Source organism: Pogoniulus pusillus, chromosome 9 (assembly GCF_015220805.1).
Source record: "Pogoniulus pusillus isolate bPogPus1 chromosome 9, bPogPus1.pri, whole genome shotgun sequence".
Classification (NCBI taxonomy): Eukaryota; Metazoa; Chordata; class Aves; order Piciformes; family Lybiidae; genus Pogoniulus; species Pogoniulus pusillus.
The window spans coordinates 15,905,635-15,929,490 of record NC_087272.1 but is presented as its reverse complement, the minus strand read 5'-3'; the positions used below and the strand labels follow the sequence as shown (position 1 = coordinate 15,929,490).

The 23,856-nt window shown below is 40.4% G+C and overlaps 1 protein-coding gene across 1 annotated transcript in view; it reads right to left on the bottom strand.

The window, feature by feature from the left end:
• MND1 (meiotic nuclear divisions 1) overlaps window positions 1-23,856 on the bottom strand; it is a 43,115-nt gene that overhangs the window by 6,966 nt on the left and 12,293 nt on the right. Inside the window, exons 5-6 of the mRNA XM_064148682.1 lie at window positions 17,012-17,086; window positions 14,219-14,333 (exon numbers count right to left, since the gene is read on the bottom strand). Coding sequence (XP_064004752.1) covers window positions 14,219-14,333; window positions 17,012-17,086 — 190 coding nt within the window. The remainder of the gene's footprint in view (window positions 1-14,218; window positions 14,334-17,011; window positions 17,087-23,856) is intronic.

Here is a 23,856-nt window from a genome sequence, read left to right as displayed (position 1 = left end):
TTCACCAACAGTGAAAGATCTTCCATTATCACTCCTTGCTAGAAATTTACTGGCCAAGATGTTAGCATAGGATGAAGGAGCAAGCTTAATCAGCTTCTTCATGAGACCTGTTCCCAAAGGAATATCGTCAGGCTCATGAGTGCCATGATCTCCATAAAGCACTTCCTTCACAGCAAACTCCTTCAGAAGCTTAATTCCCTGCTCAACAGTGTTCCACTTCTTGGCAGCCCATGGCAAATCATCTCGGGAAGGATATCTCATAGCCACAGCCAACAGAAGGCGTGTCCACAAGCTAACCCTACCAAGAGGACTTGCTAGGTGTTTGTCCACTCCACTCTCCTTAGTGAGTGGTCCCAGCTGCTTGGCAGATTTGTCTCCTACCTGCAGGGCATTAGCACCAATGCCACGGCATCTCACTAGCCAGCTTAGGATTGGCTCACCTGATTCCCTTGTGTATTCCTTCCTAACTTCCCTGACCTCTCTGAGTGGATCGTTGGAACCTTGGATGTCATCTTCCTCCTCTTCTTCCTGTTGTTCTGGTGGTGCCTGGCCTAACACAATCTTCCTCATAGCATTCCTAAACTCATGGGAACCATCCTCTCTCCTGGCAGCTAACCTCACAGCACTCCTCTCACTTGAGTATTGTTGTCTCAGCACATCTACAAGGTCTCGCAGACTAACTGCCTCCTCTTCCTCCTCTTGCTGCTGATCACCAGAGGTCCCATCTCTTACATCCTCCTGCGAACCACTCTTTGTCTTAGCTTTTGCCTTAGCAGGTGCCAGAAGGGCCTGAGCAGCAACAGACTTGGATGTGTCTGCTGGAGGGTTTGAATCCTTAGGAGTCTGACCTGGAGCATTTGAATTATTGGAGGTCTGACTTGGAGCATTTGTATCCTTAGGGGTCTGACCTGGAGCTTGCGAGTTCAAATCTGCCTTGCTTTTAACAGGAGGATTTTGGTTCTGGTCTGCTGGCTGGGGGTTCGAATTGGCTGAGCTGGTGTCATTAGGATTTGGACTGACTGGCCTAGTGTTACTAGCATTAGCATTAGTGGGATTATTTGCCTGTCCTCCTGGGATGCCTGCCAACCCTGACTTGTTTTCATTTTTACTAGGAACATTCTGATTTTGGGTACCTGCCTGTCCTCCTGAGGCTCCTGCTGAACTCTGCCCATTATTGTTTTTGTTTTTGCTATCCTTATCATTGTTTACGTTAGTGGCGGGAACATTGGCTGTGTTCCCAGAACCCGGAGAAGGAGGGGCAGAGGCTGGCAAGGGGGAAGCCGATGACTGTGTTCCCTTGTTTTGCTGTGAAAGAGACTGCTTCTGAGACACAGAATTTTTCCTAGCTCTTACAGAAGCTGGTTTTGAATTTTTTACCAATAATGCCAAAATTAATATGAATATTAAAATCATGAGGCAAATATTAAAAATTGTGAGAAGAAAAACAGTTTTACACGAGCATGTACCTATACAAACAGTTGGAATTCCTGTCTTTGGCTGAATAACTCTCATTAGAGCCATATTTAAAGCAGAATTTCCATTGATTGTCACATTATTGACCAGAGCTCCTGTGATATCTTTGGTAATATTCTCAGAGATATTAAAACCAGCATAACCAAGAATAAAATCACCCCAGCTCCAGAACATATCTGAAACCTTAGCTTTAACCTTATTATAAGCCAGATCAATAAAATAAGCAACAATTTGACCTTTTAACCAACTAAATGCCAAGAAAACAAAACCAGACCAGAGCAATGCACCAACCAAATACAATAGCTGCTTGATTAGCTTCATCTTAATTCCCAGAGCTAATTTCCACTCACTGAAATATCGAGCCCCACGTTGGGAAAGCCAATTAAAAATGTGATGGTTTGGGGGTTACCCCGCCCCTCCCACACTTTGTATTTGCCCCAGCTAACTCAGACGGCCTCTGGGAATATAGATGAAGCAATTTATTTACAGCTAGCAGAATTTACAAGCAGCTATTTACAATATATACAGTTATATACAATTATATACAGAAATATACAAAGGATAAACAATATAAAAGCACAGCTCCCCTCCCAGAAACCTAGGTCCCCAGGAGGGGCTTTCAAACCACCCCAACACCTCCCCCCAGCCCTCTCAACCTTACCCCAGTTCTCAGGAAGAAAAGAGGTGCAGCCAAGAGGTTAGGGAGCAGGGTTAGTAGGAGCAGGGTTAATGAGATGTGACCAGGTCTAAGGCAAAAGCAAGAGTGAGAGACAAAATGGAGAAAAAGTCTTTCTTCTTCTTCCCAGAGTTCTCAGCGTAACTGTGAGAGAAGTAGACACAATTGTTTTTTCATTTCACTGCCTGTTATCCAGTTCTGTTACCAAAACATTCCAGCTTGCTTCAAACTAGCACAACATGAGACCATGTGATTTTAAACTGTGAATTCTTCTGTCAAGAAAAAGACTGAGGTGACCGACAGATATAGGTTCAGCAATAGGATGGTTAGAATCGCAGTGGGTGCCTATAACTGAGTTGCGGCTGGAAATGAAATCATGGTAGCAAGAGCAGGAAGCTACAGTGGGGAAATCCCACAGTGGGCAGCACCTTCAATTACTTAAATATCAGAGAAATAACAAAAAAACCCAAACAACAGAAACTTAACAGAGTAAAAGTTAGAAATATTTTAACCATGTCATAGTTTCCATGCACCACATAGGACTGATCATAGACTAGCAGCATCATCATGGTACAAGTGTTGATGGATCACAAATGGAGGCAGAACCTCAAGATGGGGAAGGTGACATTCAAACAACCCAGCTTAATATCAAAGAAGTTGCCTCAGTCCTTCAGAGACAAGGACACAAATCCCCCATGTTACTCTGCTGGCAAGGGGCTTGGAGTTGGGGAAACTGGAGCTGCTTGTAAAGCCTCAGGCACCGGACGTGCCAAGAAATGCTTTCACAAGAGGCTAGGGCAAGTGTTTGCTGCTTGCAATTTCCCGTTTGCACCATCTGGCCCACATACCCATGTACATAACAGCACCACAGGGATGCACATATGGATTTATCCTGCCATGCTGAAAGCTGCTTAGACCATCAGGCATCTTGTACTGATGGCAACGCCAGTTAGCTTGACAAGCAGCAAGACACTCCTGTGTTACTCATGTCCAACCTGAGCAAACTTAGGAAAACAAGACAGCTTGTTCTGTCTCTTGTCATCGAGTGAGACTGCCACTGCTGCAGAATGGCACTGTGCTCTGCTTAACCACTAATTCCTTCACTTGGATTTTTAAAGTAAACTACTGTGTCATCACCCCAGCTGCTGCCTCATGGCAATGGACTGAGCATTAGCTATCTAAAGGAAAGAGTGAAGTGCCTCGGGACCAGACTCAACTCTTGCCTATTATTCCACTGCAGGATTTCATCTGCCTGCTGTATCCCACACCATGCCTGAAAGAGGAAGGAGGGAGAAAAGCTAGTGGTTACAGACCTGCATCACCAGATACATCTGCATCTTCAGGAGGTCCCCAACTCCCATCACAAGAACTGACAGGAATTAATAAATCTGCACCATGACTATGTTTTGGAAACATTTTATAGTTACTTGTTGGGACTTTCATTGGTTGCATCATCTGCATGTGTGTGTGTGCATGGTGGGTGAAGGAAAGGAGGGTTAGTAAAACAGACATGCCCCAAACATGTGTACTTTATCACAGTATCAACAAGGTTGGAAGAGACCTCACAGATCATCAAGTCCAACCCTTTACCACAGTGCCCAAGGCTAGACCATGGCACCAAGTGCCACGTCCAATCCTGCCTTGAACAGCCCCAGGGACGGCGACTCCACCACCTCCCCGGGCAGCCCATTCCAGTGTCCAATGACTCTCTCGGTGAAGAACTTTCTCCTCACCTCGAGCCTAAATCTCCCCTGGCACAGCCTGAGGCTGTGTCCTCTTGTTCTGGTGCTGGCCACCTGAGAGAAGAGAGCAACCTCCTCCTGGCCACAACCACCCCTCAGGTAGTTGTAGACAGCAATAAGGTCACCCCTGAGCCTCCTCTTCTCCAGGCTAAACAATCCCAGCTCCCTCAGCCTCTCCTCGTAGGGCTGTGCTCAAGGCCTCTCACCAGCCTCGTTGCCCTTCTCTGGACACACTCAAGCATCTCAGTGTCCTTCCTAAACTGGGGGGCCCAGAACTGAACACAGTACTCAAGGTGTGGTCTAACCAGTGCAGAGTACAGGGGCAGAATGACCTCCCTGCTCCTGCTGACCACACCATTCCTGATGCAGGCCAGGATGCCACTGGCTCTCTTGGCCACCTGGGCACACTGCTGGCTCATGTTCAGGCGGGTATCAGTCAGCACCCCCAGATCCCTCTCTGTCTGGCTGCTCTCCAGCCACTCTGACCCCAGCCTGTATCTCTGCATGGGGTTGTTGTGGCCAAAGTGCAGCACCCTGCACTTGGAGCTATGGAACGCCATCCCATTGGACTCTGCCCATCTGTCCAGGCGGTCAAGGTCCCGCTGCAGAGCCCTTCTGCCCTCCAACCCAGCCACATCTGCCCCCAGCTTAGTGTCATCTGCAAGCTTGTACAGATGTAACTCAAAGACTTGCTATTACACCTACTTTCTGTACTGATGTAACTCAAAGACTTGCTATTACCTATGCTTTAGCTCCACAGGATCACACAGCACTGGCCTCCTGGTTTTTGAACTGCACTGAAGAAGAAAGTTTAAAATCTAAAGACAATAGCATGAGAACTTAAATATTTGTAGATCAAGGAAGAATCAGGATATGAATTGTGAGAACTGTAAAAATAGAGACAGCACTGAGTGCAACTGGCTAATTGTCAAAACCACCACAACCACTGAGTCCCAAGCTCAGCTGGATCCTGCTGCTGACCAGAGCTGCTCTATCTGAATTTGATTTTTAGCAGCTACTAAACAGTGCTCCAGTACAGAAAGCTGTGCAAGACAGTGAAAGAGCCAAATGTGCAAAAGAGGCAAGTGATACAGGGCACACCATATGTTTCAGCCGCTTCCAGATGTCCTTCTTACCACTCTTAGATCCTAGTTCCTCTACTTTGTATCTATACGTCTGCACATAGGCTGACAATGTATACAACTTCTGTCTGGAAGCAACAGAATAATCCCTTTGTCCTGGGCATATTTTTTTCCAACAATTTGTAGGACAATGCACCCATAGACTTTCCTGCTCTCATGCCTACAGGACACAAGTCATCCACTTGCCTGAGGCACACACCTGTATCCTCCACTGAACTGTTTCAGGCATAGCTGGCATTTTCTCAGCAGGAAAATGGAAACTTGCATTTTGTTTGCTTAACAAAAGCAACCACAGTGTCTACAGGAATGCAAGGCCCAGAAGCAGCACAAGCAGCAACACCAGTCTGTTATGTTTGTAAAATACACCTGGAAATATGCCCAAGAGAGTGGGTCTCTCAAACATTTTCCAAACCTGCTTTCAGGTTCTTTCTAAAAGCTTAAGTCCTACACATATCAATAATAGAGTAAGAAAATATTAACTGTATAGCATTAAGAATCAGAATGGAAAGGTAACATAGCCCAGCTCCAATAGCTATAATTAAAAACTAAACTAAAAAAAATCTCAACAGCCAAAACCAGCTCACAACCACCTGTAGACCTCAAAAGTAAGGGAGCTGCAGCTTTCTTTCCTATGACTGTCATTTTCAGGATAACTTTTAAGAATCATAGAATCAGTCAGGGTTGGAAGGGACCACAAGGATCATCTAGTTCCAACCCTCCTGCCATGGGCAAGGACACCCTACCCTAGATCAGGCTGGCCAGAGCCTCATCCAGCCTGGCTTTAAGGATTATTGTAAGTAAAGTTTTTACGTGTTAACAAAATTTTCAGGTCCAGGAACCTCTATTTTTACAGAATGACAAAAGCTAGTTATATTTATAAAACTAGAACAGTTCAGTGCCAGTTTAACTTACCACAGCTAACGCCACAAGAAAAATGCACAGATTTCCTCACTTAAAAGACACATGACAGCAGAAGAAACTGGCACCTTTTCAGGAAGCCTTGTCACCCATCACCCGGTGGCACTGTTAGCAGATATACACAAAACACATCTGCAGACTTCAACATTTGGGCGATAGGAGTAATTTTACAGCACGAGTTGCAGTACTTCTGCATGAAATGCAGAGAACAGCTGCAACTACTCTCAGAGGTCAGTGGGGATTGTTAGCCCAAAGATTCCCAACGTCTCTCATGAAAACTCAGTCAGAGTAAATCAATTTCATTAGGTGGATTTGAATTCCAGTAATAATTTTGCATCCACTTAGGTTGAATTTAAATATGAAAAATGACAAGTACCTTAAGAAGAGTATGTGAACTTGAATCCTCAGTGATTGCCTTTTGCAGTTATCCATACTCCTGCCCACAGGTTGCCCACACTTTCCAGAAACACTGGTTACCCTGCTGTTATCCTATTGTGACAGATTTGTTCCTCTATCTCCCCTGAAGAAGCATCATTAAAATATCCTGTGACGCACTGTTTCAAAAAATATATTCCACTAATGAAAATAAAGAGCCTATCTCTAAAGGGCAGAGTAGAAGGTAAACATAGAAATAATACATCTGTTATCCACAGAGTATAAAAATGTAATTAGTAACTCGGACTGAGAGACTGCAGTTTGCCATTAGAGGCTCATGGCAATGGTGTGACTATGGCAATATGATGATGCTCATATTTGAGTATCGAGTCATAGAATCATAGAATCAACCAGGTTGGAAGAGACCTCCAAGATCATCCAGTCCAACCTAGCACCCAGCCCTGTCCAGTCAACTAAACCATGGTACCGAGTGCCTCATCCAGTCTTTTCTTGTCCTTTAGACTAAGTAGTCTACAACACTGTCAACAGAGTACCTCACAAAAGAGCAGGAACAGCTTTAGAAGAATCAAGTACTAGGCAGAGAGACCTTCACAATGTATCTTTACCTTCCCACATGCTTCTCAAAGAAGTGTTTCCTCTTACAAGAATAAATAGCTCCTGTGTAGAAGACTAGTAGCACATCAGAATTCTGTCAGCTCCTCTGAATTAAAAAATAACACATCATTCTTCCCCCACACTCCAGTATCACACATAACACTTATGCCCATGATATTAATCAACAGGTCACAATGCTTTAGAATTCATGACTAAATTAAAAATCAATGCATAAATATGATTTCTTATTTAAATGACATCACAAATTTAACAGAGCTATTTATACTGACATGTTAATAAGTAATAAAGAGTATCTCTTCTTATATTTAGACTCTGAATAAAGTTTCAGAACTACAAGAAAAGGCATTGATGATTATGAAACCTACTTTCTGATCTACAGGTACTCTGAAAAGCAAAACACATTAAAAAAAGACTCTTGTGGTAGAAAAATACTCAAAAAATTATGACATATAATTGAATTAGTACTTATGCTGCAGCACCTCTGCGTATGTGTGTGTAAAAAAAGAGGATATATATAGATATATATACCTATGCTTAAAAATAAGCCTGAGTAAAAACATAATGTGATCCTGTGATAATGTAGAGAGCCAGTCTTGCCTACATGGTGAAACATGGCAGTGCAGACTAACACTAATAGAGCTGATCCACATCTCTAGCAATATGCTTTTAAAGGGTCTATGATCCTTGTTAGTGTGTTTGAAAAAATGTCAAGTCTCATCAGCAAAAGTTCCTTCTGTCCCATATGAAAAGGTCACACTGTCAAATTTCATCAGGACGTACACAGTGTCTCTTGGGAAAATGTCCAACAGCATTTGTCAGAAATGCTACCAAAAGATTCATCTGTGCTCTACGTGCTCTTGCACTTAAGGTTACTATATTCATGTACCCATAGAAGAATATTTACCTCTTGAGTACTCTACCTGAAAGCCCACAGTGCAATCTTAGTTGCAAATCTACAATACATCTGTTCTTATCCACAGAACAGAGGGAAGCAGTGTGCTTACAAAAGGGAAACAAGCACACCAACTTCCTGATTCATGGCTCCCTAACATCACTTTAATTTTCAGAGGACAACTCCTTCTTCCTCACTTCATATATTAACCAACTCCGTACTCACAGCAGAGCTAAAGGAATTTGCAGCCTTCTGTGCTGCTGAACTGCATTTCACAAGGAGGCCCACCACAGTGCAATATGTTTTTTGACCAGTTTAGGATGTAATGCTGCTGCATGCCTCATGCATCACAGAAGCTTCAGAGAAGAGTGTGGAAGGCATTGCAGGGGGTCATCTGGTCTCTGTACCCATGACATCAATACTGAGCAGATGCACACACATGACAGATCCTGTCACAGAGCTTCATCCATTCTAGCTCTCTGACACTGAACTACTAATCAATACACTCTGAGTACAATTATAAACCAGTTTGAGATTCACATTGCTTCTGTTTCAACAGAATCTTATTTCCCTAAGTTTGAGAGTCACACTACTGTGGTTTCTGTACTTTCCTTACCACACTACCATGCAAAACTGAGTCAAAACACCAGACAAAACTTCTCCCAATCTACAAGGTCTCTTACAGTGGCAAAGTCAACATAATTAGTGGTCTTCTAGGTGTTTCTAAATTGGTTCTCTGTTGCAGATATTTTTCTGATATCCTACCCTTTAGTATCCTGTTATTTTTTCCAGCTTTACTTAAGAGTTAGGATTACTGTGACTGTGTGTAAGTATGATTACACGTAAGTACGTTTACAAGTTTTAGAAAGAACTGGAATAAAGTTATGTTTAGTTTTGCTAAGGCGTTTTGCTTTGTCTTTTAGTATAGCTTTTGAACAGGTAATCCAATTTGCCAACCTTCCAACTGAATGATAAGCCAAAGAATAGTATAAGGAGTGGGGGAAGCATAAACCCTCCCTCTATCTTAACATGGTGTGATTTATTAAGTTCTTTCACTACTAGTACACTTCTGTGTACATTCTGGCACTCCTTGATGGTGGAGGTAAAAAAGGGGGAAAAGGGGGGGGGGAAAGAGTGTGCTTCATGATTTTGTTTTTATTAGTAGCAGATAACCCACAAGTCCCTTACATTAACATACACTACTTCCTGTCATATTCCTCATCCAGATCTTTGGGAGATGAACATATTGTACAACCTTCTGAAAGATACGGCTAGGAAAAAGGGAATGCTTGCTTACAAATATGCTGTTTTCAAATATCTGGTACACTCCAAAGAACATTTAGTTTAACTCTCTAGTGCTAACATAAGTGTGGGAGTAGCCTCTAGTCTAATTCAATAGAATGACAAATTTCTAATTGTAGACCTTTGTTAATGGTATTGATGCACAAACCATAAAAAGCACAGCTTGTCTCTCAGATGCCAGGTGCATATTTCATGGGCAGTAGCTAGAAAACATCCTCTTAATTGCAAACTGAACATATTGGATCTAGAGGTGATGCAAAAAAACAGCACTCTATGAGGGCTTGAATCTGTACCCTATTGATCTTGATGGCACCTAGGCCAGGCTTGCAGTTATATTTGTAGACATTCACTTTTCTAAGTGAATCATTACATTTATAAAAATACCTACTTAATAATTCATTAACTGAAAGCACTGACAAGGCTCTTTAGTTTAAATAATCCCTCTGATATGTTTCTGAGCGAGAGTCTTCGCTGCAAAATATAAATGAAAACCCATCATATAATTTTGTAAATTATCAGTGTTTTGATGCCTTTTGAGTAAAACTGATGCAACTCATTTTAAAGCCTCTCCATTAGCCAGGGTAGTCAAATCTCAACTTCATTTACCATTTGTGAACAGGGACTACTCTCAGAATTAGCAAGAAAGTCCCCAAAGAATCCAACATTTGGTACTAAGTTTTTGTAACGTTAAGTATGTATGTATGCATAACACACTTTCAAATTGATTTCAATGTAACAGAACATAGTAGCTGGGTGTATCCACCAAAAACATGAAGAGAACAAAGAAACAAAACCCCCCACCTCAAATCCCAAACTCAATGGCTGAGCAGCTCCAACACCGCCACAAAGGAGCCAGGGACTATCTTGAAACTTCTACTCCACCACAGTGAGTAGCACAGACTTTCCCTAGGGCTCCAGGCTGCCTATCTGTAAGTGGGGCAAAGCCATTTTGTGGCTAAACTTTTCCAAATTTCTTACTCTCTTAAATGAATGAACTGTCCATAAGCATCCTTGTGACGATTTTCCCAACTGAATTAGAACCCAAATTTAACTAATTTGTATATAGTTGTGGGTGAGGCTTCCCAGAAATAAAATGAACTACATATTTTATAATTCCTGCCTCATTCATTGCCCCAACTAAATCAGTATTAGTTTTAGATCATTATCTAACTCTGAACTGGACTGGTAGCGATGCCTCCGAGATCACACTTTCAGAGATACAAAGGGATAACCATTTGGATATTTGTGGTTTGAAATCCTGACCATTTGAACCACATACAGTTCTTGGTACAGGATAAAAAACCAAAAAGAGCAGAAGTGAAATAGTTGGCACCAAAACCTGCTACATTACACACCTTGTATCTGGCAGTTTGCAAATTTTTGAGAATACACTGTCTGGACACGTTCAGCTCATTGTTTTAAAGGTAAAAGCCTAAGACATAAAAACATGCCAGTAAATAGACAGTCTAAAAATAGCATGAGAATGCTGATTGGCAACATCTAAGACCAGCCCCATAAATATTAGCAGTCATCCCCGTGGAAGTCACTTCCTTCAGTCAGTATGTAACGGCTTCTGAGACTGGAGTCCTATGCCAAGGCACAAAGTAACAAAAGAATGGCTACTAAGGAAAAAAAAACAGCTTAGACCAAATAGTGCTTAATATAGTATAAACCAATATCTTTCTAACTGCAGTGGAAGAAAGAAAGGTTTGAAAATCTAAAATTGTTTATCTTGCAGTGAACACTGGAAACGTTTATCAGCTTCCAGTCAGAAGCTGGCCAACAACTCAAAGCCAAATTCTTACTGTTTATCCACTTAGACTGCCAGACAAACTTCCCTGTAAACTGGCAGAAAATTTCATTAGTTCCCTAAAGTCTCTCTGGTGGGCAGAAAGAGATTAATCTTGCTAATTTTTAATTAAATTACACTTATGCAGCAGGTTAATCTTGATATTACATGGAACTTGTTTTCGCAGCCTGTTTCAAGTTTGTGTTCTCAATGCCTTAGTCCTCTATGGTAATCTTTAGGGACTCTAGCAGCATCACATGTATCCAACTTTGCATACATCCATATTATGTTCTACAAGCCTTTCATTTGGAGTAACTAGAGGATCTCCTTTCCACAATATCTGCTTTGCCATGAGCATATTCTCCAGCCAAAAAAAAAAATCTGCCTCAAAGCTGAGAAGCTGTCCCACACCAGCTGAATAAGAATTACAAGTTCAACAGAGAAGTACAAAATCCCAGAAACCTTTTTCTTTGGTCCTTTGGGGGTGGTTGGTTGTTTTGTTGGTTTTTTTTTAACTTCAGATGACTGTTGTCAGTTTTACTGCCTTTAATGTCAAGGAAGAATATATTACTGAGTCTTAACTCACACAAGATGATTTGAACATTTCTGAGCATCAAAGACAAGCTGCAACAACCACAGAACTGCAGTGGTTGGTAAAAAGAGATCCATATATTTTGCAATTCTAGACATGTTTTTCACAATATCCTACCTGTAAGATGGAATTATCTCCACAAGACCAGACTATTATGTAGCTTCCTCTAGTGGTCAGTCACTGTATTCTGTTTCCTCTATTTAGTGTAGTCAGATGTTACATACAAATACTGAAATTCTGTGTTTAAATTCTACAGAATTAGGAAGACATTAGAGCTTATACTTACACTACTACAAAAGCCAAGAAAATTACATCAAAACACAGAGCAAAACATTTGTTACTGCTATTAAAAGGACAAGCAGTGAAGTCAGCAAAACCCAGTATTTTTAGCATTCTGATCTGCCCCTTGTGAATAAGCACTACAGTGTATTTAACTACATAGCTACATGACTTTCCCACCACAGGCCTCAGGAAGCAAGACAGATGTTTAGCTTTTAGCTGAGTGATCAGCTGCCATGAATCATCCAAACTTTGTTTTGACCCTAGAAGTAGCACATAGGCAACTTAATGAGGCTCATTGCTATACAACAGGTTTGTTTCTGCAGTACTCCTTTGAGGGAAAAAAACAATTAAAAAGGCATAGCAAAGCACTCACCAAAATTAAAGGTCACTGAAATCAGATGACAATTTGATACATCCCTAAAATACCACAACAAAAAAATCAAGACAGCTCTAGGATATGGAAAGAAGGGAAATCAAGTGAAAGTTTATATTAAGCATCAGAAAGATTTTCTTACAGGCTGAACTCATTATGGAAGAAGGGGAAAACCCCCAAATGTAGAAAGTGGCAACTGTCCATTACAAAATGTATTCTATTGAACAAGCCAACTCTTAGAAAGAGTGCAGTCATGTAATGTAACACCCATCTTTGATTTCCTACCCAACATTAAAATAATTTATAGTTAATAATCTGCTCCAGTGGTTGAATCAAAAACAATCACAAGGATCGTGTTACCTGAATTGCACATCTAGTACAAAAATCTTATCACATGAATGCTTTAACATCTGTGAACCAGTAACTCGAATTACAGCATTATTTTAAGTGGCAGTAACATTCATGTCTGGCTGAACACCTTCCACTGCCTGAGATTACCTACTGCCTTCTTACTTAAAATGTAAGTTCCTGCATCTTGTTTTGCCTATGCACTTCCCTGCACTCTGGAATAAGAAAAGATCTCCATCTACTTATTTTTAAAATATTTTTCCTCTCTTTCCCTTACAGCCTGTAAATTTCCATTCAGCTTTGACAAAGACGTTAAGTCCCAAAACCTGACATCACCATTTATTCATTTATATACTGCCAGCAACAACCTGCACTGCCAGGGCAACGACAGCTGATGAAATGCAATGAAGCAGACAAACAATGTTTGAAGCAGTACTGTGCTGAAGGTAGCCCAAAGAGGCTACCCTCACTGAATTCCTAAATGCTCATGTCTCCATTGCAGAAGCTCATGTGGAGCTTACACGCACTCCCAGCAAAAACAAAACAAACAAAACCCCCAACAATAATAACAGAGAAAGGCATAACTTAAATAACAACAATTACCATTTTTTCCCTTTCCCCTCTTTTCAAAGTGTTAATCTCTGGCTGAGGCAGTTTGTCCTAACATTCAAGCTATGATTTGTTGCCTTGTGCCCAGTATTTAGGAACATGCTGACTGTGTCTGCCTCAAAAGAGAGGTTCTTCAAATCATTTGGTGTAGAACTTAACTACATGGAATCTCAGCAGTAAAAATACCTGGCACTACGAATCCCTCTGCTGTATCTGCCTAATCTCATTCATTTTTACAGCTGGAATGTGTCTTGTTACTCATCCTCAGGAGAGTACCCAGTGAGGGATTTACAGCACAGTAACTCCAGGTCTCAAATCTGCTTACATCCTTGAGGAAAGATAACACAGCTGACAAAAAATGTCACAGCCCCTCAAAATAAATAATATCTGTACAATTTTAAGGGATTCTTCCAACTTTGTTTATGTTCCTGGCCTTCTCTCGGCACATTTTTAAAGCTGAGGACTTTGTTAGAAAATTAAGAAAGATTCATTCAGAGATCTCAGAAAAAGGCCTGTGCCTCATTACTCTGCCATGGCATTTTGACATTACAGGAACTGAATAGGCAATGGTGTTTGGGTAGCAATGTCAAAGCCCAATAAATAAAATGGAAAAATTGGAGTAAAGAAAATTCAATAACATTTCAGGCATGCTTTACATTTGTCATTCTAAGGATAAGAACATTAAGTACATTTCAGTGCCCAGTTCTGTATTGGTATTAAAATCACTCATCTCTCCTCATATTCCACTAGAATTAGAAACTTCAACCAAACCTCAGCATATCAGAGACAATGCAAACAGTAACTCAGCAGTGTAATACCTCACTTACATGTAAGTGACAATTAAGCATCTCTAATGAAATCCTTTAATGAAACAGACAAGACAAAGTAAGTCGAAAGATAATCTTGTTTTGCCACCATGGAACTGAAAGTAAATGGGAGCCAGAGACTACTCTTGCTACACACATTCTAGGGTCCAGCACACTTAGAAGCTCAAGAATTAATGGCTCTAGGAAGAAGAATCCTGCTATGAATCCAGGAGAAAGTTCACATGAAACAATAAGCTACGTACGCATTTCTTCAACGACGTCTGGATCGCATTCCCTGTATTTGTCTATTTCTGCCTTCAGCTGCTCCTTTTTCTGCCGAAGAGCAGCAAGTTCTTCTACTAGTGCTGCACGTTCCGTCTAAGGATTCAGAGTGTGTCAGGAGATATAAAAATAAACCCAAAACAAACAAAAAAAATCAGTAATTATTGCACAGAACATTTTTCAAGACATTAAAAAAAAGATGTAAAATTAAAAGTTGTTTTTGCCGCTGCTTTCTGCCAATGAACCAGAGGAACATTTGTGCACAGACAAAACTCTCAGTGACACTAAATGATACAAAACGAAAGGGAAAAAAAACAGACAAACAAAAGAACACTTTTCTATCACTTTTGAATGCAATGTGGTTTGGCAAACTCCAAACAGGTCTCTCAGTTGTTTGGCTTAGAGGTTCAAACGATATTCAGGAGTGCTAGGCTTGTGATTGAAGACAGAAAAACCTTCCATTCGCACTTCCACATATAGGGGTGCTGTGTACAAACACCATCTGAATTTCTTATTCTCCTTTTTTTCCACAATGGTTAAGACCAGTGGTCTCAAAAATAGATATTTATGACATGGTAGTCTTTGCTGAGAGAGTGTACAACATGGACTTCAAATGATTGATTTATCAGTAAGGATCTGCAGACACTGACTCAACATGAGCTCCGCCATAGGCAACTCAGCACATACTTCTAATTCAGTCTGCAGTTAGAGCCAAACACTCTAACTGGCTGATACTCAAAGAACTCATGATAGTGCACTCACAGGATCACAGGATATTAGGGGTTGGAAGGGACCCAAGGAGACCATTGAGTCCAACCCCCCTGCCAAAGCAGGACAATAGTATCTAACACAGATCACAGAGGAACACATCCAGGCAGGCCTTGAAAGTCTCCAGAGAAGGAGACTCCACGACCTCTCTGGGAAGCCTATTCCAGTGCTCTGTGACCCTTACAGTAAAGAAGTTCCCCCTTGTGTTGAGGCAGAACCTCTTTTGCTGCAGCTTACACTCATTGCTCCTTATCACAGGGAGCAAGTGAGCAGAGCCTGTGTCCCCCCCTCCTGGCCAGCCCTCAGATACTTATAAACATTTATCAAATCCTCTCTGTCTTCTTTTCTCCAGACTAAAAAGCTCCAGGTCCCTCAGCCTCTCATAAGGCATGCCCTCCAGTCCCCTAATCATCCTCATAGCCTTCTGCTGGACCGTCTCTAGCAGATCCCTGTCCCCTTAAACTGGGGAGCCCAAAACTGAATACAGTATTCAAGAAGAGGTCTCACCAGGACAGAGTAGAGGGGGAGGAGAACCTCCCTTGGTCTGCTGGACACACTCCTCCTAATACACCCCAGGATCCCACTGGCCTTCTTGGCCACAAGGGCACATTGCTGTGCCATGGTCAACTTGTTATCCACCAGGACCCCCAGGTCTCTCTCCACAGGACTGCTCTCCAGCTGGATAGCCTATCCCATTGGATAGCCTAAAAAATACCAGATAGCTTGACTTTGTAAATCATCAGGTTTTTTAGCCAATGACAATCTCCACAGCAGCCCTGCAGTCTGAGGTGTTTGGAAGCTTTTCTTTGGTTTGTGGGAGGTTTCTTTGTGGGTTTTTTTTTGGTTGTGGGGTTTGTTGGGTTTTTTAATTTGTTTTGCTTTGGTTTGGGGTTTGCCTGTTTTTCTGTTTGTTTAGGGGATTTTGTATTATGCATTTTGTTTTGTCTTTCTTCGTTTGCTTTTGTTTTTTTTACTCCAAATTTCTATATTCCCTGTGCTTTTGCTAACAGATTCAGCATGTTCTGAAAACATAGAATGGAAATCAAAAGCTTCCTGATGCCAGGGGATGGAGGACAGATGCTCAGAGACCTCCACCGTGATCTAGATTATTTCAAACTTCTTGATGTATAATCCACAACCAAAATGCTTAAGGAATCAGCCAGAACAGGATTTCTAAGATCAAGAGCTTCTTGTAACTGGGGCTGGCCACATGGCAGAGGAGCCCAAGTCTCAAACAGGCCATCTGGAAACCTGACAAGCATAACTGCTTGAAAAACCTGCCTGTGATTCTCTGATTACAGTCAAACCCAGAGTATTTCTGAAAGATTTGGCACTTCTCTACAAAATTCAATTCCACTTGTTCATACATTCATTTATTGGAGGTTTAAACCACTTTAAACCAAGCATCTCAAAATAAATCAGCAACTCAGCATACTATATCATGTATTTGTAGCTAGTATTTACTTCAGATCTTTGGCAAATATGGAGCCTAAATATGTATTTGTAGTTAGTATGTTACTTCAGATGCATGGCAAATATGGAGCCTAAACAGCTTCAGCATGCTAAGAGCACCAAGCCCACATGGCTGCTCAGAATTGTAATATAGAAACCTTGATTATAAAGAAGATCTGAAAAAAAAAAAAACAAGACAACCCTCAACACCTAAGTTGGCAGCTACTAGATTTGGTAGTTCTGCAATCATTAACCATCTAGAACCTAGCAAATTTGACAGTTATCTTTAAATCTCAAAGAGCCTGGAAAATTACCAGCCTTCAGGCAGTCATACATTTTCTCAGCTTTGAAGCAGCCAGTCGTCAATATTTTATGCATTAGTGCATGACTGACTACCAAATAAACTAATAGCTGATTCTTTTTCTGCTCCTTTCTTATCTCCAGTACTTAGAAATCTTAATGGATTTCCAACAATTACTTTATTATTTACAAGCTATGCATACTTGTAGCTCTATTTCCTGGTAGGAAATCCTTTCCCACACAAAGCAACTTACAGTGTCTTCACGTCCTGTTTTTGATTTCTCAATGCTTTTTTGTAAAGCCTCTTTCTTCTGAGTGCTTTCAGCAAACTGATGAAGGAAACAAAGAACAGAATCACCTTATTTCAGTAATAGATATAAAATGTACATATAAAACATGCATACATAGAAATACATTTAAATAAAGAGGTGGATATACACTATAAAAAATGAACTGATATTAATAACTTGTGCAATAAAAGCAAATACAAAACAAATACAAAAACACCCAAATGCAAAACTGAGGCTCTGAACCACAGAGAAGAATCACAGGAAGCAGTCTGAAGTCTAAGAAATGTTCAGTGCTGTGGCACATATAACTGATACATACTGCACGTTCAGCACGGAACCAGATTCCTATTTCATACCATAATATGGTATCTCTGTGCACAGGACTCCATAACATGGAGGCTTTGAATTAGATGATTTCCTTTGGTCCTTTTCCAGCTCTCCTTATTCAATGGAAACAATGACAAAAGCTGTAGCAGATGCACTTATTCAGTTGCTGATACCAGTGTTCCCAGGCTGGTATGCCATTGGCATGGCCTTTTGCCTATTGGAAGCCTCTATAGGCATGTAAAAGCATAGCTCTCTTTTTCTGAGCGACACTAACACTGATAGATGTCAGAGTTCCCTTTCTTCTGGTTTGAGACCAAGGAATCTCACAGAAGTCACATCTCACAGAGTGTCATGAATACTCCCTCCACATTTTTATTATTCCAGAAGGCATCTCTCTCCATTAACCTGCTACTCATCTCGAACCAGGCACTTCCAGTCCAGTTGGAAGCTTTCCAAAGGCACTTTGGAAAGTCAGTCTTAGCAGGATGTATGACTCACCCCTCAGGGACCCAATACTCAGCATTAGCCAAATAACCGTGAAATATTAAATGAGATGAGTGAGAATAAAATACAATAAATAAATCTGATAAAATACAGTTTGGGAACTAATAACTGCATTTGAAAACAATGAAAAAGTTAAAAAAAAACAACAGTACACTTTGAAAGTCCTCACTCTTCTACCTTAGTTAAAGATTAATCTTAAAGTTTCTACCTAACACCAGTCAGGTAGAAAACTAGTATATCAGACTACTTATGAAGATGAAGGTGGCTGTCACCAAAACCTTCACATGGAGCCTCCACTTCCACATTCCCTTTCTCACTGAGGACCCCACTGAGTGGAAAAGCACTCCTAGACATTCTTTGCTATCCATATCCTTGATAATGGTACCATATAATTCATATTCTTGTGCAGCAGAAACATCAAAACTACATTCATACAGTGCAAACAGAACTGTTTTGGGGCTGCAATCGTTTCTCAATTTCTCTTTAAACTCATATTCAGTCCTTATTTTCATAAATAGGTATTAAATGCAAATGCAAAGTATCAGGCAGAGCTTACTGCCTGGATGTGTTCATGCATGTGTGAGCACACATACAGACAAGAAGGTCTCCTTTCAAAAACAATGTTTTCATTTTTCTTCAATGTGCATGGAAATTACAGTAAGGGTAAGGCATATATCATTTGGGGGAAAATATGTCCAGCTGTTTGCTCATGACTCAGTGCAAGCAACCACAGAGGCAGTGTGGGTTTCAGTATGTGGCTTGAAGTACACCAACATCTCAGTACTCTTTCTGGGCTTTCCACAAAACTCTTAAAAATGTTATGTGCTAGTCCCCACATTATGGTGTACTAAATAGAAATAATCAGTTCAGAAGAGAATAAGTACTTGGATGCAGTTTGGAGTTCATGAAGCTGAGGGAAGAGAAACACCAGAGCATGCATCGTTCAGTGCCTCTGTACAGAGTTTTTCTGGGGCTAAGCTCGCAGAGGAGAAGCCATGGAGCTCCTCTAGGCCCATATACCCCTAGTGCAAAGAATAAACCATTGCTTTCTGCAACAGAGGCCATAAAAGTGATGCCTCCTGGTTTTGTATATTCATGAAGTTGTTCCGGAATGTTTCTGTGCTCTCTGAAATGGAAGCACAGGAGCACTCAGGGAATTGCAATAAAAGCACAGAAGGTAGTTTCCAGCTTGGAAGCATGTTTCCTAGTATGGCATCTTACTCTTTTCTTGGTCCTCTATATTCAACAGTATTTAAGCATGAAAGACAAACAATGAGGACTACAGATATCTATCAGATTATGACCTACATAATATGAAAGGTGCCACAGGGTTGGAAGATTAAAAGATCTTCCTCTCTCAGTGAAAGGATGATTTTTATTAACTTTTATTGCAGACTTAAAAATCTGTTGGAGAAGAAAGTAAATATCTTGTTTGTTTGGGGTTTTGTTTGTTTAATTCTGATTTCCCAATCAAAAATTTCCAAAATGAAATGAAACCACAGGTCTGTGCATTATTTAAAAGACACAGTCAGTATTCCCATGACAACAAATAAAAGATAAGGATAATGAAAAGAAACCCAGAAAATTAAAAATCAAACCTAAGACAAGGGTGCAAACAGGAAGGAACAGATGGTGAGGGTCTGTGCAAGAAAACTACAATGACAGCAGAAGCAGAAAAGCTTTGATACAGAACTGGGAACAAAGCTCAAAATAACTGTACATGAAAGAAGGAAAGACAGAAAGGATAAAGGAGTTGGAGGAAGGATGAATACAGATTATACAGTACTTAATTGAGAAGTAAGGGCAAATGTCAAATAATAGGTTATAAAACATTAAACCTAGAGGAAAAAAAAAGAGCAGAATTTGTGCATGTTGTGTATGCACAGCAGCAGAGAATCACATCTGGCCAAATACAGTGGCTTACTTTCCCACTCACCAGCCTGCCTGCAAAGGAGCACAGCAGCAGATGGAAGATTTTAATTCTTGGAGCAATCCTGGAATATTTTTCAAGAGAACTAGAAAACAAATTCTCAGTGAACATAAACCACTCAGAGAAATCCAACTCTAGCCAACAGCAGTGAGTTGGATCTGCAGAAAAAGCTACTAACTGCAGTCCTGCATTTCTCAAGTGAGGTGGCTGGTCTGACACACAACAACCTTCTGCCACAAAGGCAACTGACCAGGTGTGGAAAAGTACGGCAGAAAGATAGTCTACTGTACTAGAAAGTTGTGTGTCTCCAGTCCATCTGATTACTCCATACCAGTGCCTGATTAAGCAAAATTCAAGAAAGCTGGAAGAACATCACACAGGAAAAAAGCCATTCAGAGAAGGGAGCCTAAATAATCGAAGTTCTAAAAGGTTTAAAAAAAAAAATCCTCCACAAGAACACTTTCAATTTTTGCAAAACATGGTGGGAGCCTGCAAGAAAGCAGATTAAGGAAAGTAAGTAACTAACATCTATAAAAAAAGAAGAGTTGGGAAGTAGTTCCTTTCATTTTACAGACCATTTCAGTCAATTAACTAACCACTGGCCCAGCTTCAGCTTCAACACTAATTCAATCTGAAGACCCCCAAAAGGACATTTTCTTACTCTGCAAAGGTCTCACAGTGTTTAGTTATATATTTGTGCAGCAGTTTGCTGTGCTAAGTGCTGTGTGCTGACAATAACCGTCAGTTCCACCGCAGGCCTTGGGGGTCTAGTTTGTATGAAAGGATACAGATTAGCTGTAGAGAGGCAATTTATAATGCAGTATGCATGCCTAATTGCTGGGGTTCCACTGTGGCAGATCAGTGATGTATGCACATTCAGAAGCAGAACAGCTAACCCTGATTCACAGCAGCAGGTTTCAGCTCTCAAAACCTGCCTGGTATGTCCTAGATCTAAGAGACTGGATTTTTATTCTCTAGCAAGTTTTTTGTTGGTTGTATTCCTTCTGGTTCCTCACTCTTAACCACTCTAACCACCAATATCCCACTAAACATGTAGCTTGTCTCCCCAGCATATTAAAATAACTACAGATCTGCTGTAAACCATGCAAACACAGACCCTAGAGTGTGTACACTGGATGAGAATCAAACCAAGGTCTCAAATGCTAACCACCAAGAGCACTCACAACTGTTAGTCCACTGTCATTAGGGTCTTAAAGAGAAATAGCATATGCTCAGTTTTCTTTCAGCCAAAAATGGTATTATAAACTACTGAGCACCACTCACTGAGGCACTACAGAAAAATTCAAGACATCCATTTTTTAATTGTTTATAACTTTGGAAAGTTATTTGCTCTAAGTTTGAAGCTTGCAATGCTTGTACAGGCTTGTTTGCTTTTAGCTTAAGCAAAAGCAGTTTGAGAATTTTAGGGTGACATTCGTAGTAGATGGGTGTATTTCTTTAGTATATTAAACATAACCCACCACTGAAACACTTAAATGGAACTGACAGAAGGCAGGGAGAGAAAGTACTTCAAAGCATTCCTCAAGATTTTAAAGAAAGATCAAAACAATCTGAAGCCAGAAAGCACAGAGTAATAACATATAGAGAGAGTAAAAATGCAGAGACTAACAGCCAAAGAACAATCTGAAAATATTGAAAACAGACCTGTTGTGTTGAAACAAAGGCACAGGCAGAACATTGCTAAAAGAAACCATGCAATCATCGGTGACTAAAACAATAAAACTTAAGAGAGGGGGAATAAAAACAAAAGAAAAAGGACAAGGCAGCATATTGATGTGCAAGACTGCTTTATATATTACTACACAAAGCAAACAGAATACACAGAACTCAATTCTGAAGCTAGCTAATGATGCTGGCAGAAGCTCTGCTCTGCTCTCAGGACACCTGCCCACCAGTCATGAAATGCTGCTTTTGCAGATAACCCATCCAGTGAATTGAACTACCATAGAAGCAGGTCCCAGGTTCATTGTGACTTGGGTCAGGGATGTGATGTACTTTCAGTGAAGCAGAGACAGCAAACATATGCTTGTTACATACCTTCAATTAAAAGACTTTTATTTACTCCGGTGTCTGTGAGAGGAAAAGAAGTGTGCAATGTCTTACTCTCATTTCAGCAATACAAGGTTGGGAATCATGCTTGCTGGGACTCAGAAGGAGCATGGGAGAAGCAACTGGGACATTGCAGTGGTTCAAGATAGGTAAGGACAAGAGTAGAGATGAAAGCAACATGGAACAAGAACTTTTAACTCAGAAATTGAAGAATAGAAAACAAGATTTTTTTTCAGCAACAGACCACCATAAAATGGATCAGAAACAGATTACAGAAGAAGAGAAGAGATAGTGTTAGGGCTCAACATATTTCTGTACTCACAAGATTTTTTTCTTAAATACTGCATTATAGTTATACTGGGAAAATGTCCAGTATTAGAACCCTTTTTTTATCCATGCTATGAACATAACTTAGTTTTTAATGCAGTGTTTGAAACATTCTGTTCAAAAAGTTGGAAGTAAGTAGGGAATACAAACAATTTTTCTGGAGAAAAACAACCAAACAGACCCAAAAGAAGTTATATTCACTATTCAAAATCAAGGGCTGATGCACTGATGCTTTCAAGTGAATACTTCCTCCAAAATATACTATTAATTCTGCCAGTGTGCAAGCTCTGTCTTTTGAAAGTACTACTAAAAAAACTAGTGAGTGGATATTTTTTTAGGTTTGGATTGCAACTTAGGTCAATGATAAAAAAAAATCAGTCACTCACACTAAATAACTACTAAAAAAATAATAAGTGGATATTTTGTAGTTTTGGATTGTAACTTAGGTCAATAATTAAAAAAACATCAGTCACTCATGCTAAGTAACTACTAAAAAAATACTCAGTGGATATTTTGTAGTTTTGGATTGTAACTTAGGTCAGTAATAAAAAAACATCAGTCACTCATGCTAAGTAACTACTAAAGAACTAGTGAGTGGATACTTTTTAGTTTTGGATTGTAACTTAGGTCAGTAATAAAAAAACCACCTGTCACTCACACTAAGTAACCACTAAAAAACTAGTGAGTGGATATTTTAGACTGTAACTTAGGTCAATGATAAAAAAAAAACCCAAACTATCAGTCACACTAAGTAACTTGGTGAATGTTCTTTTCAGGGAACGGAGTATCTGATTCTCCATAAAATTGTCCTATGAAGCACTATAAAGATTCTCAAACAATGAGAATTTAGAAGTTAGATCTCTGCAGTCATAAGCAGTATTTTTATGTTTTGCTGAAGTATTCACATGAGTAACACTCATTTACTTGCCCCTCCCACCAATGAATCATTTTGTGTTTTGAGATTAAATTCAGGCCTATATTCCTGATCTATCTCACATGCTAACACATGAGAGCAAGTCTGAAGTTATTACACGGTAAATTAGGCCTGGTTTTATTCTCAGATTACACTGAGCCTGAGAGGAATCCTTCTTCCTGCAATTGCTTTTGGATAAAGAAGACCTAACACATGGGATATCTAGAAGAAACAAACGTGAAATTCCCCCTCCACTGGAACCCTTATCCATACATGTAAAAACCTTAAGTTGTTAGCTGCAATTATTTTAAAGATTATTACTATATAGTAAGCCCTTCTACACAGAATCAACCAGGTTGGAAGAGACCTCCAAGATCATCCAGTCCAATCTATCACCCAGCCCTATCCAATCAACTAGACCATGGCACTAAGTGCCTCAGTCAGACTTTTCTTGAACACCTCCAGGGACGGTGACTCCACCACCTTCCTGGGCAGCCCATTTCAATGCCAATCACTCTCTCTGTGAAGAACTTCCTCCTAACATCCAGCCTATACTTCCCCCAGCACAACTTGAGGCTGTGTCCCCTTGTTCTGCTAAAACATTAAAAGCAGCTTTAAATTATTTTCCATCTTTTAAGATTTTTCCATTAATAGTTAAAGTTTACTTAAAGAAGATGTCTTGCCATGAGTTGCACAAGCTTTTGTGTTTGCTCCCTTCATTTGCAACACCATTTGGTA